Source organism: Syngnathus leptorhynchus, chromosome 2, assembly GCF_054491065.1.
Source record: "Syngnathus leptorhynchus isolate UIUO chromosome 2, UIUO_Slep, whole genome shotgun sequence".
Taxonomy (NCBI): Eukaryota; Metazoa; Chordata; class Actinopteri; order Syngnathiformes; family Syngnathidae; genus Syngnathus; species Syngnathus leptorhynchus.
The window spans coordinates 22,402,115-22,416,333 of record NC_141196.1 but is presented as its reverse complement, the minus strand read 5'-3'; the positions used below and the strand labels follow the sequence as shown (position 1 = coordinate 22,416,333).

The window sequence follows — 14,219 nt, the reverse complement described above, 5'->3', positions numbered from 1 at the left end:
AGTCCGCTTTATTGTCAATTTCTTCACATGCCAGGCACACAAAGAGATCGAAATTACGTTTCCCACCGTCCCACGGTGACTAGACAGTACACAACACGCACATCAAACAGCACAAAGAGTAAAAACGAACAGACAAGAGCAACAAATAAGTAATAAGCAAATAACCCAAATAATAAACAATAAATAAATAAATAGACAAATAAGAGCAGCAAAATGGAGCAAGCGCGCTAATAGCAGACAGCCAGATCATAGCGCAAAAGAACAGGACGTCATGTAGCAGAGGGTGGAGGGGGGAGGGAATTCAGGATCCGGACAGCTTGGAGCACGAAGCTGTCCCTGAGTCTGGTGGTGCGGGAGCGCAGGCATCTGTATCTCTTCCTAGAGGGCAGAAGTACAAACAGAGTGAGCGGGGTGACTCTCATCACACACAATTCACATTTGGGAGCATTAAGGCATCTGTTCTAAGAAAGTGAGGAAAGCAAATGTAGTGCTCAAGGGCTACAATGGATGTTTTGAACGTAGATGGGTGAGGTCATTTGAAAATGAGGTTTAAAAATAGTGTATTTTAATTACGCAATATTTCAGCCTTTATTAGGTCTGTTGACATCCAGTAATGAAAACCATAAAATTAAAAAAAAGAAGTCTAAAATTTTATTCATATAATGTTCACATTATTTTGGAAATAATTTATTTAGATGAACTGGAGCAATTCTAATTTTAGATTGTAATTAACTGTTATTTTAAGTGATAAACTATATAATTGAATTAACGAATCTAATCTATTCATTGAATGAAATAAACTACAAATGTAATTTTACATATAAAATAGTTTATCAATGTAAAAATGTAGTCATAATCCGAAATCATTTGAATAAAACATTACATGTATGTGTATTTTATTTGACTAATATTCAACCATTCATCAAATGAGAGAAACAAATACAAAATAAATTGAAAAACATACATTTAACCCATGAGGAAACAATTTATATGACAACAAATATCACAGGATTCAAAAGCATACTTATTAGGCTGGATTTGCTCTATGCAATGGACAATTCAGACTTTCCCCTTCATCTTGAGGTTAACCTTGAGTTCTCACATAACCTGCTTGCGGGAATACCTCTCCTGTGAAGTCCTAACTCAAATCAACTCTTTTCTGAAGCTTCATATTGTTAATTGTAGGCGTTTGTAACAGCTGCAGCTGTAGTTCAAGTGCTCCATTAAATAAAGCTGAAGTCTTGTCCATTGGTGTGAATGGTTGCTTCTTTGTTTACATTCCAGGGGCCCTGCTATATGTTGGCACTTTGTTCCAGGTGCACCTCATCATTCTTTTGCCTTCAGCTAAAGAGGACAACCACTAATTACATAAACTAGATGGATAGGGATCTCTTAAAATGCAGATACACGTTTTCCTCTGCTGCAAATGCAATAGGATCGATAACCAGGTATCAAGAAGGGACCGCAACTTGAAGCTCATCTTTGTCTTTGTCTTACGAATAACAAATCACACTTTGTTCAATCAGTCCCAAGACTGATTATTGTTTTTTATTTTACTACAAAAGACAGCAATGCAATTGTGATCCACCTGGCCAAATTTCAGTTGAACGGCTGCATACGGCTGATCTTGGATATTAACCCACACACATACATGCATCCATACATACATTTCACAACATTCACACATCCACAACGGCCCTGCAATTCCTTCCCCTCCCCAACAGTCCTGTTGTCAAATTATATGACAACACACAGTGAAATTGTCAAAAGTCTACTGCTGGTCCTCTTTCTTCTCGCCCTCTGAGCTGCTGCTGCTGCTGTCGCCGCCGCTGCTTTTGCTGTCGCGCTCTGATGCCATCTGTAGGAAAAAGAGCCAAAGCGTAAAGAAATGCACACAAAATAGTGTTAAAATCTGGCTGAAACGATTAATTTACAGAACGTTTAATCGTAGGGTTGGCCGGTTGTAACACGCTGTTAGCATCTGCTCCATGCAAGAACTTTTCTATAAAATTTGGTACAAGTGTACTATTTGACAAACAACAGAAAGAGCATTGATGACTGCTGCACAACATTCTTCTTTGATTGAAATTAAAACGAAGCCAGGTGAAACATTAAAACTTTAGTTATACTGAAATTTTGTCCAACTATTGTTGAAAGCATTAGGGATCCGTTTACATTTTATTGAACTTTTAACGACAACTCCCCATACTTACTAGAATCCCATAACAAAGGATTTTCAAAGAAAAAAAATCTTGAACATGTTAAAAACAGAAGCTATTTAATAAACATACTTGAGAATTTAAACCACGTGTTGGACTTTGTATTATTTTTTGGCAAAGATTTTCCTTTTTACTGCAAATAAAAGTTGGCTCCACAACTTGGTTGTCTGCTTCCTGGGCTCTCAACAATTGGTATTAGTCCTGGTGTGGGGGTATCTTGATTTAGCTGGTTGGATTATGGACTGCATGAAGCGAACACCGCTTTTGATGTCAACATCATGAGTACCAGGAATGAATAAATACAAATTATGCTTATGTACGTATACTAGGCAGGGTAAATACTTTTCACTTTAGTGTGAGTTATTGTACTCAAGCTGAAAGCTCTTTAGTCTTAAGGGAAATCTTATGAAATGAGTTTGCAATGATTATTTACTACAATGTACACACACCTTCTTGTAGGCCATTTCGAAGAGCTTGAGTGACGCCTGTTGTAGGTTGCTGGCCGCCTGCTTGATGTTTTCCCCCGTTTCTGAGTCCTTGTTGGTGAGAAGATCTCGTACCTTGGTGATCTCCTCCTTCAGCTTAGTGCACTGCGAGAAGGAAGAATTACAAAAGTTGTACTTCAAGTTTATTCCCCAACGGCCAGACTGTGTCCCTATACAAATTACACACTTCCGTGTCCCCGAATATGTTCCTCTTTGTATCTTATTCTGGGTAGTTTAGTATACAACTAACAACTTCAAATTATGGACACAATGAAAAAGTAGTACAGCCAAAAAAAACAAAACAACCAATGACCAGGAGATGGCAGCATTGACCCGCTTTTGGACATCACAGTGCAAGTAATCGCCAAACTTGTGAGACCTTTAAGCATGCGTTATTATATTTTAGGTTATGATAATTATATTAATTTATGTAATGATACAAATGTGTTCATGTCAATGATTCCTCACAGTAATAAGCGAATCAATAAATATCAATATGCAATACTTTATGGTATAAATCTCTGTCAGGTTAAATTTTTGAAATAATCACTTTGACAACATTCCTGGAAAAATGTCAGTGTCCCATCACTGGTGAGCTATTTTTGGAATGGGCCTGTGGGCTACCCATATGGCCATAAAGGGCTACACCTGGTGCCCAGGGGCCACCCGTTCTAAAACATGGTAGATCTTTGGAGATGTAATGTGACATGGTATAAAAAAGATTTGTGATGAACAAAGAGTCTAATCTTTCATTTGGTAGTTTGTGTTTGAACACAATATTCTGAGAAATAAAAAACTAAAATAATGCACGAGTGGTTCACGTCTTGAAAATGCTCAAGAGTTAATTGAGAAACACTATTGCACAATTTATGTTCAATGAGCAAACCAATTTACTTTTGTGAAAAAATATTTTTCTAATAAAATGTCAATTTTGACAAGGAATATTTCTTATCGACTCAATCTTTTGTACGCAGTGTGGCATTATTGATAACTGTCAGGAACAATTAATTTTTTGTGTCAAATTGAATGCCCGAATATGAGCCTGTGCATATTGCAATGCACATTTGCCACCCTGTCCAATTGCACCAGAAGAAGACTATTTCTTTTCATTCGAGTTTCCTGATGACATAGAAACAGATTATAAAGGCTGGAGGTTGTGAGCTATGTTTACAAAATATATACCGTAATTTTCGGACTATGAGTTGCGTTTTTTTTTTAGTTTGGGTGGGGGGGGGCAACTTATACTAAGGAGCGACTTATATGTGAAAAAAAAGGGGGGGAAACCGCGATAAACGAACTATGATGTAGCAAGGGATTGCTGTAATTTGAATTTCAAGTGACGTCAGCAGCGCGGCGGTTGTTTACATAAAGGACAAAGATTCGATCACGGGATGACGAAGATGACAAAGGGCCCCACGTACTACCGGCATCATTAGCAGCTTTGTTTGTAAGTGACACGGAGGACGAAGAGTTTGAAGGATTTAATGATTTGGAGTGACACAGAAGGTTTGAAAAACTATTATGGCTTTTACGCACGCCTGGTCCGACTCGACGGAGCTGTCTTTCACCTCCGTGGATGGAAGTCGGGGGCCGGCGCTCGGCCGGGTTGCTGTCCAGGGACGGTGGATGGGGCTCGGACATGGCTTTTACGCACACCCGGTCATACTCTACGGAGCTTTCTTTCACCTTCGTGGATGGAAGTCTGGGGCCGGCGCTCGGCCGGGTGGCTGTCCGCGGACGGTGGATGGGGCTCGGACATGGCTTTTACGCACGCCAGGTCCTATTCTATGGAGCTCCCTTCCACCTCCATGGCTGGAAGTTCAGTAGTTGTTGCCTCGTTGAACATTTGTTTTGTTAAATAAAGAGCCGTTTACCAAACCCACGTCTTTGCTTGTACTTTGTTAACGCTACAATATAGTTATATATTAGATCTGTGGAATAACAACGAGGCTGACGTCAGGGCCCACGTGCGACGTTGTTGACAAAGGACGAGGAATTTGATCGATGGATTTAATGATTTGGAGTGACACAGATGGTTTCATAATATAGTTGTAATATGATTGTTTTTTTTTTTTAAATATACTTCATATATCGTTATATGGGTCTGTAGAATAATTAGAAATGCAAATCACGACGAGTCCGACGGCGCGCGTACGCGGCATTGTTTACATAAAAGACGATCAATTTAATGAATTGGAGTGACACAGATGGTTTTGTAAACGTGTTATTTATGTAATAGTTATTAGAATAACTGAATGTTACATCAGGCCTGTTCTCAGGTCTTCGTTTGTGTTTATGTCACGTTAGCATACCTATCGTTTAGCCTGTTGTTGCTCGTTCATGTTTGTTCTTGGTGTTGGATTTTGACGAATAAATTTGCCCCAAAAGTGTGACTCATACTCCGGTGCGACTTATATATGTTTTTTTCACGTTAGTGTGCATTTCCTGTGCATTTTTTCACTTTATTGTGCATTTTATGGCTGGTGCGACTTATACTCCGGTGCGACTTATAGTCTGAAAATTACGATAAATATGTTTGCAAGTCACACCAGCTAAAGATTTAATTTACCTCATCAGCAGGAAGCTGGTCCTTGAATTCCTCCATCTTTGATTCTGTATCATGAACAATGCCTTCTGCCATATTTACAGCCTCCACACGCTCCTGGTAGACACAATGGCATAGAGTCAGAAAGAACAGTCAAATACGATTCAATCAGAAGTAAAAACATTATACATTGCAATTTCTTGGATGAATGTGAGAAGGTAGTCCAAAACATTAATTTTGAATTCTTGTAGTTTCAATGATTACGACTACCAATGTTGCCATTTGCAGCAACCACCTTAATTGGTACCTTAATTTATGTGGTCATTCATAGAGCATGCATTAAAAATTCGACACAACAAAAAGAATCTTCAAAATGAAACAACAGAACGTTATATAAGTGCCCAAACTGCAGCTTGTGATGATCTCTGGTCACTCAAGCTAAATACATCCCTACATCTTCAACATCAGGCCCTCACCTTTCTCCGCCTGTCCTCCTCAGCATACTTCTCAGCGTTTCTCACCATGTTCTCAATGTCATCTTTACTGAGACCTCCTGATGACTGGATAACAACTGCGGACAAATGTAGAAGCGACACAGATTTAAAAAAAATTAAACACTTAACTGTAATAGTAGTAGTATGGGGTTGGGTCCTTGCTCAAAGTCGGACTGGACCTTGATAAATTACTGCAAGTAAATATGTTTCCTGTGGTCGAGTCAGTGAAAGATGTAATACCGGTGTTATACTAGAATGATAGGCATCCTCACAATTCCAGTGGTTATTTTGTGTTGACACGCAATGGATCTAGTATTTGTAAACATGAGCGTACACTTCTGTACATTGATGCAATAAAAAATAGACATGGATATATTTGGTCCGTATTGAAACTGCACTTTGTCATACATCTAGTTAGGAATAACCCCCACCCTATACAGTAGCAATAGTAGCAGCCGCAGCAAGAGATGGAACACAAGCATTTCCTAACCATTTCAATTTCAAATGGTTCACTGTTAAACCCAGTTTCCAACAACTTAATAGAAGCACGTAAACATTCAATTTGAAATCTGCCTGAGTTTGAACATTTGTGGAAGTAGTAGCAAAGATTTGGTGTGAAAAGTCTTGAAGTGATTGTGTACATTGTGGTGTGGTATGGATTGAACTGACTTCACTTGCAATGAGGGTAAAAAATACTCACTCTGCTGTTCCCGACCTGTCCCTTTGTCCTTGGCGGACACGTGGACGATGCCATTGGCGTCGATGTCAAAGGTAACCTCAATTTGGGGAACACCACGAGGGGCAGGGGGGAGTCCCACCAAGGTAAACTGTCCCAGCACCTTGTTGTCTGCTGCCATCTCTCTCTCACCCTGACACACTTTGATCTCTACTTGGGTTTGACCATCTGCTGCTGTGGAGAAGACCTGAGCGAAAGCAGGAAGAAAGCAGCATTGCAGTGATATTTTTGTAAGATTAGCAGAGTACAATCATAATGTGTCCCTGGAGTCCTCTGTACCTGGCTCTTCTTGGTGGGAATGGTTGTGTTCCTGTTAATAAGTTTGGTGAAAACCCCACCCAGAGTCTCAATTCCAAGCGAGAGTGGCGTCACATCCAAAAGCAGGACATCGGTGACGTCTCCTGCGAGAACGCCGCCCTGAATGGCTGCTCCTATGGCAACAGCCTCATCTGGGTTGACAGACTTGCTGGGTGCGCGGCCAAACAAGTCTTGAACAGTCTGTTGTACCTAAAAGGGGGCGAATGTGCATGACATTTATGTGCACAGCTATTGATTAGACATCTTTTAGTCCAGAAAACAAACTGCTGTGTACCTTGGGCATGCGTGACATGCCTCCAACCAGTAGCACCTCTCCAATGTCACCCTTAGAGACCTCAGCATCTTGCATGGCCTTCTGACAGGGAGCGACTGTGCGACGGATCAAATCGGCTACGAGGCCTTCAAACTGAGCACGAGTCACCTTCATATTAAGATGTTTGGGGCCAGATGCATCCATGGTTAAGTAGGGGAGATTGATGTCAGTCTACAAGAAAACAATCACGTTACTGAGCAGCAAGAGATGGGTACACACGCTGGACCAGTCACCAGCCAATCGCAGAGCACATCAAGACAAACCAGACACACTTACAGTCCATTTAGTTAAAACAGCATGCATGTTTTAGGAATGTGTGTGTGGGAAGGGGGGCTGGGGAAAATCCACACAGACCCAATGTGAACATGTGAAGTCCACACAAGAAAACCACACCCCATTATTTGAACCCATGACCTCAGAAGTGTGAAATGGATGTGCAAATCAGTCTCTGTGCCAGCCATTTTTCAATTGCATGTCCTCGACAGCTGCTTGTTTATGACCGAGAATGCTCAAAAAAAAAAATGACAGCAAAGTTTACATTAGAACTTCTCATTCGATATTTTGCAGCCCATTTTATTCACCTCACACTGCTTTTTAATCTATCCTCTTGTCTTGTCCACCGACTGATCTGGTTAAAAGCTATACTTCCTTCTGGAATTAGGGTTAGGGTTGCTTGACACTAGAAGACTAAATTGAATTTAAGACTTGGAAGGTAAAATCATGGATATCCAAAGACAACTGAGAGTAAAGTTTGGATTTTGAATCTTCAGACATTTTAAGACCCTGTGAAAACCCTGCTTGGACAGCAGTCAATCCCTCAGGTGATGCGCATATGTACCTGCAGTGAAGATGACAGCTCACATTTGGCCTTCTCTGCAGCCTCTCTGACTCTCTGGAGGGCCATGTTGTCTTTTGTCAGATCCACACCAGACTGAGGTGGAAGAAAAACTTGTAACTGAACAGAGAATTCCCACCCATGAGGAAGCTATACAGATGGTCTCCCCTTCATTACCTCTCTCTTGAATTCCTTGACAATGTGTTTGAGTAGGGGCAGGTCAAAGTCCTCTCCTCCAAGGATGGTATCACCGTTGGTGGACTTGACCTCAAAGACTCCCTTCTGAATCTCCAAGATGGAGATATCAAACGTACCTCCTCCAAGATCATATACAGCAATACTGGAAAACAGAGAAGCGAGTTTTACGGAGTTTAGAGCACAAGAAGGCATCGTACCACTAAAAACAAATTAGGGGCCAAATTCTCCCATTCCAACTTAAAAAGGACGTCACCTCCGTCAAAATCTTTCTTTACAATATACCGAAATTTCCGAACTTTAAGCTGTTACTTTTTACTCAAGTTTTTAACCCTGCAGCTTTGTTGTCCGGTGCGGCATATCAATGGATTTTTCGTTATTATTGTGATGATTCAATCACTTATACACTCGTAAAAGGCTGTGGACCACTGTTGTGCGGCACCGCTTTGTTGGGCGGAGTGATATGTGACATGGTCACTGTGGCGAAGAGTGGTATGCTGATCGCATGATCAATCTGCCAGGTAAATAGTGCCGTACTATAATTAACCCAAAGAAGAAACAGAACGAGATCAAGACGGGCATTACTAAAGAAAGGAAGGTTTTATACCCAAACCCTCATTATGGGAGACAAGAGAAACGCATATGATGCCGCTTTTAAGTTAAAGACAGTCAATTTGGGTCTTAACATGCACTGTAGAGGTTTCTTAAAGTTAAAGTCCTAATGACACACACACACACACACACACACACACACACACACACACACACACACACACACACACACACACACACACACACACACACACACACACACACACACACACACACACACACACACACACACACACACACACACACACACACACACACACACACACACACACACACACACACACACACACACACACACACACACACACACACACACACACGGGTGTGGTGAAACTTGTCCTTTGCATTTAACCCATCCCTGTGTGATTTTGATCCATCCCCTGGAGGAGAGGGGAGCAGTGAGCAGCAGCGGTGCCGCACTCGGCAATCATTTGGTGATCTAACCCGCCCTGATTCTGACCCTTAATGCTGAGTACCAAGCAGGGAGGCAATGGGTCCCATTTTTAGTCTTTGGTATGACCCAGCTGGGATTTGAACCTACAACCTCCCAGTCTCAGGGCGGACACTCTACCACTAGGCCACTGAGCTAATCCAAATATGTTCTTTCTTTTTGGGCAATTACTGATTTAGAATATGCTTATTAACCCAGTCCATACAACTGAATAGTTTCATTTTTGTTTGACTTTCACAAGTGACACACTACGACTCACATCTTGTCCTGGGTTTTGTCCAAGCCGTAGGCCAGTGCGGCCGCTGTGGGCTCATTGATTACACGCAGAACGTTCAAACCAGCAATTTGGCCAGCATCCTTGGTAGCCTGAATGCACATTAACACGGCAATTAGTGGTGGTGGTGGGGGGGAGGGGGGTAACAACACACAAGGGTGAAACAATTCTAATTGTCCAATCATTTATTTCTCAGATTTTACTGTGGAGAACTCGCAGGGATGAGAACGGCAAATTCACATTGTGGCGGTGTAAAAACACTTAGTTCTCCGCGCAAGTAAACAGGGGGAAATGATGTGACGAAAATGCTGCCGAAAATAAGGTGGATGTTGTCGCATCACTGCTGGCAGTTAGTTAGGTTTACAGAGCCAAGTCGATTTCCGTAAGATGCTATCGTGGCGGGTGGGCGGGTGAATGCTCGCGAGTCGCCAGGCTAATGTTAACCCCGCTTCCCTACCCCCGCATATATAAACATTTTCTCAACGGATTTACACGATTCACGAAAATGATACTTTCGACGGGAAAAATACGGAAATCCGCGGATTTGCGGAAAATTCTCATCCCCGAACACGATGAGCTGACGTACTTTTGGACTGTCAAAACAAATAACCTCACTAAGATAATGATCATATGATTGGAAATAGCCAAAAAATAAGTTATCCTGATAGAATACTTTTATTGATATAAATAAAATTAGGACAAACGAGATGAGTATGCACTCTGTTATAAATGCATGCATGTATGGGATCAGGCCTCGGTATCAACAGATTCCAAAAAAAGCAGTAACTCAGAATGAAGAATTTTTTTTTTTTTTATTAAGCAACAAACAGTCCAATTTTTCGCTGTGTGTGCTTTACCTGTCTTTGAGAGTCATTGAAGTAAGCCGGTACTGTGATCACAGCATTCTTCACTTTAGTTCCCAGGTAGTTCTCTGCAACACAGCAAATCAACAAAACAGCACCAGATCAAAATGTGTCTGTTGACTGTTTGTGTAAAACAAACCCGAGGGGGGAAAAAAAAAAAAAAAGAGTCACATTACCTGCAGTCTCCTTCATCTTCATCAGAACGAAGGCCCCAGCCTGACTGGGGGAGTACATTTTTCCATGAGCCTCCACCCAAGCATCACCATTAGAAGCACGCACAATCTTGTAAGAGACATTTTTCCTGTTGATGGAAAAAACACAATTACAAGATCTAAAGAACTAAAAGATCTTTTGATCATCCCACATTAGCGCATCCTTACATGTCTTTCTGGACTTCAGGGTCTTCAAAGCGGCGGCCAATCAGTCTCTTTGTGGCGTACAACGTATTCTGAGGATTGGTGACAGCCTGGCGTTTAGCGGGCATGCCGACGAGGCGCTCCCCCTCGGCGGTAAATGCAATGACCGAAGGAGTTGTCCTGGCTCCCTCCGCATTCTCCAACACCTGTGAAGAAATAAGATACAATAATAACAATAAGTACATCCTAGATGTCCAAGTCCTGTCCTCAAAAGCCATTATCCAGTCTGTTTTAAGTGTATTTGTACTACACATCTGATTTAAATCCTAAGTTTCTTCAGCAAGCTTTGGGAAAGCAACACTGATGAGTTGTATAAAATTATCTGAAGGCACTTTTTATTGGAAGCAGGTCTACAATGAACAACAAATTTGCTCGCCTGCAACGTGCGTCACGTTACAAGATGTAAAAAGAAAGTCATAAGTGGTCACTTGCAATGATTTGCTCCTAAAAGGTAAACTATTAAGATTGATCACCTCTAGCCTCATGAAAATGAATAATAAATACAAAAGTTTGGTATATCGTTTGTACAGAATTACGGCAAACAGTTGTTAGTTGTAGTTGTTTAAGATGTAATGTAGGGGTCCACTAACTCCAGTCCTCCGGGATGCCTATCCCACAGTGTTTTAGGTGTGTCCCCCCAACAACACCCGATTGAAATGATCAGGACCGTCATCATGCTTGTTACAGAGCCTGCTGATGAGCTCATTGTTTGAATCGGGTGTTTTGGACGACGGCTACATTGAAAACACTGTGGGGATCGGAGCTCTTGAGGACCAGAGTTGGTGACCCGTGATTATACAGCACGATCAAACAGAAACATTTTGACAACCTACAATGCTGAAAATAAATGCGCCTAAGTACATTCCGCAAACTGGATTACATCCATATAACAACGGAATCAACACATTTGGCATCACCTTTGCTTGTTTACCCTCCATGACTGCAACACACGAGTTGGTGGTGCCCAGGTCAATTCCAATTACTGCCCCCTTGATGGCTTCTGACCTGCAAAACAACTTTTGACCATAAGACACTTTTTTTTTTGCAATGAAAATATATTTTCCTCCAATTTATCGCTATATCTAACATTTACCTTTACCTTTTACGCAAAATACAAATTAAAACAATCCAACAATTGTCAAGAGAAGGCAACAAAGACTATCAACTTTTTGAAACAGTTCCATTTATGTATACATCATACTTATTGATTAAATTTCAAATGACATTTATGTCCAGAGTCATTATAAATTTAAATACACTTACGCATAGTCTCTTCTGGACAGGGCTCTGAGTGCATCAGATTGGAAGCCGCTCCAATGAGCCTGTGGGGTGATATCACAATGTACTATAGTAGTTTAAAAAGCCAAGGGTTTGGACCAAGAAAATGCTTAAATATGGACATAAATCATTCCGTGACACTTGCTGGGAAGCACATAATTCAGGTCAAATGAGTAAACAATTCCATTTATGTTGTCTCTTTACAGGATTGAATCAAACTCACTAATCGCTTATCTTATTAGACAAACAAATTCCTGGAGTGGTGAGAACAGATGATAAATAGAGTGATGAAGTATTTTATGTGCTCTCTGTTCGCAGCTATGTTAGGGGAAGCAGTGCACCTCATGTACTGAACCGCTGATCTTATTCCAATTGAATTTGGTTGTTCCTTCTTATTTAACACATGTATAATATACAAGTAGGTGGTTATGTTGGCATCAGTACCATCCGTCTTGGGAAATTGCTCCCTGTTAAATGTCTTTTGGACCCACAATGCTTGAGAAACTCCGCATTAGTGAGCTTTGGAACAAAATTGCAGCAGGAGGGCATCAATCTGAAGGTCATCCAGTCACACATCCGCCACAGAAAGACACATTGAATGGGCTAAATGTATCTGCTAAAGACTGCAAGCATCAAACAATATAACTTAATCGACATTTTTGACGATTATAGGTTACATGATCAAACTACGCAACCGCCGAAATGACTTACTCAGGCTAACAATTGAGAAATGCCTTTACTCATAACAATCAAGAATTAACAAACCAATGCTACAAATTACTTAAAGTCACAAAGACTGCAATATACTGCATTTTACCCAACAACCATACGATAAATGGAGTTTAAAAAATCACAAGTAAAAGCTAGCTGCTAACATATTAACCCTCGCAGTGGCCCTGCAAAAGCCGCAATTAACGGAGAAGAGGATGTCTATTAATGCCGTTTACGTGTATGAGCAACTCACTTTTGTTAGCAAAGACGACACATTTCGTGCGCAGTTTCTTGTCGGCTGAGTCCTTGAAACGCTTCTGGCAATGCTCAACATTTTTGACAGCTCGGCTAACCAACTGAAATAAAACGACTTAAACCGTTTGACAGTAGATAATATTAGCAAATATTTTAATAAACGCTGCTTTGGAGATTCTCAAGCGTCACGTCCTGATCAATGCTAGCTCGATATACGGTGCTGGCACCGGTGGATAGTCAGTAGAAAGGCCTTAGAACTGCGACGCACCTTCTGGAATTATCCAACACATGTTACACGATGCAAGGCTGAAGGACCCCTAAACAGGATCAAAATTTAATGCCTGAATATATTTTACAATTAAGAAATACTATACCCTTTAAGAAAAAAATAATTTTATTGATGATGAACGATACATACATTTAGAATAAGTTCTTAATATTATAATTGTATAAAAACAACATTTGTTATATTTTGGGAGGATTTTATAATCGCGATTAGTATCGGCCAACTATGCTTGTTTGCATGTGAAGGTCATGATGTAACGGTGCTGTCGACATCGACAGTTTCACGTGTAGTACGTCAGTAATTTGGTATTGGGAAAATTTCCCCTGGTATTACATCAATAATTATACTTATATACTTTTTTTCTAGAGTCATTGATCATTCACGGGAAATGTGCCATGTTCAAAAACGAGTGAGATAGACTTGTTATAATTTCTTTGTGATCAGATAGCATTGGTAAAAATCCAAGTTGAATAAAGTCGCTTTTCAGGCGCCAGTTTTGTGAAGGTAGTATAACATTGTTAACAATGTACTATGCCAATATGATTTGTAGATTTGCAATAATAATAATAATATTTGCTCGATTGAGTTTTTCCCTTTACGAACGTGATTATATTTTGAAAGACTTTAGCTTAGAATATATAAGAGTGATTAGATGCAAATATTTGAAATTTCCAGTCACAGCAAAAACAAAGGAAGTTCAATTTAAAATGATCAACTATATTTACCCAACTAAAAACATTTTGAAGACGAAATTTAAAATGGATAGAAGAGCGGTGTTTATTTGTGAAAAGGAAACTGAAGATTTAGACCATCTTTTCTTTTAGTGTGAGTCTGTACAAAGGTTTTGGCTTGACCTTTAACAAAGGACTTGTTCAAAAAGGTTACTTTTGTTACTCTTAGTATTCATATTAAATATGGCTTTTTTCATCATGT

General features: G+C 40.4%; 1 protein-coding gene across 2 annotated transcripts; it reads right to left on the bottom strand.

The window, feature by feature from the left end:
* Positions 1-1,513: 1,513 nt before the first annotated feature.
* Positions 1,514-13,333, bottom strand: hspa9 (heat shock protein family A (Hsp70) member 9). 2 transcript variants are annotated; one of them, XM_085903016.1, is made up of 16 exons: positions 13,269-13,333; positions 12,020-12,078; positions 11,674-11,761; positions 10,721-10,902; positions 10,517-10,641; positions 10,335-10,408; positions 9,463-9,569; positions 8,123-8,285; positions 7,949-8,041; positions 7,072-7,281; positions 6,759-6,986; positions 6,444-6,666; positions 5,726-5,820; positions 5,274-5,366; positions 2,669-2,809; positions 1,514-1,858 (listed from the first exon to the last, which is right to left on the bottom strand). In XM_085903016.1, the coding sequence occupies exons 3-16, from the start codon at positions 11,692-11,694 to the stop codon at positions 1,772-1,774; spliced, it is 1,842 nt and encodes a 613-aa protein (XP_085759142.1). In that variant the 5' UTR covers positions 11,695-11,761; positions 12,020-12,078; positions 13,269-13,333; the 3' UTR covers positions 1,514-1,771. The 2 variants fall into 2 exon arrangements, with proteins under 2 accessions (XP_085759142.1, XP_085759132.1); XM_085903006.1 differs by lacking the exon at positions 13,269-13,333 and adding an exon at positions 12,999-13,259.
* Positions 13,334-14,219: the final 886 nt, after the last annotated feature.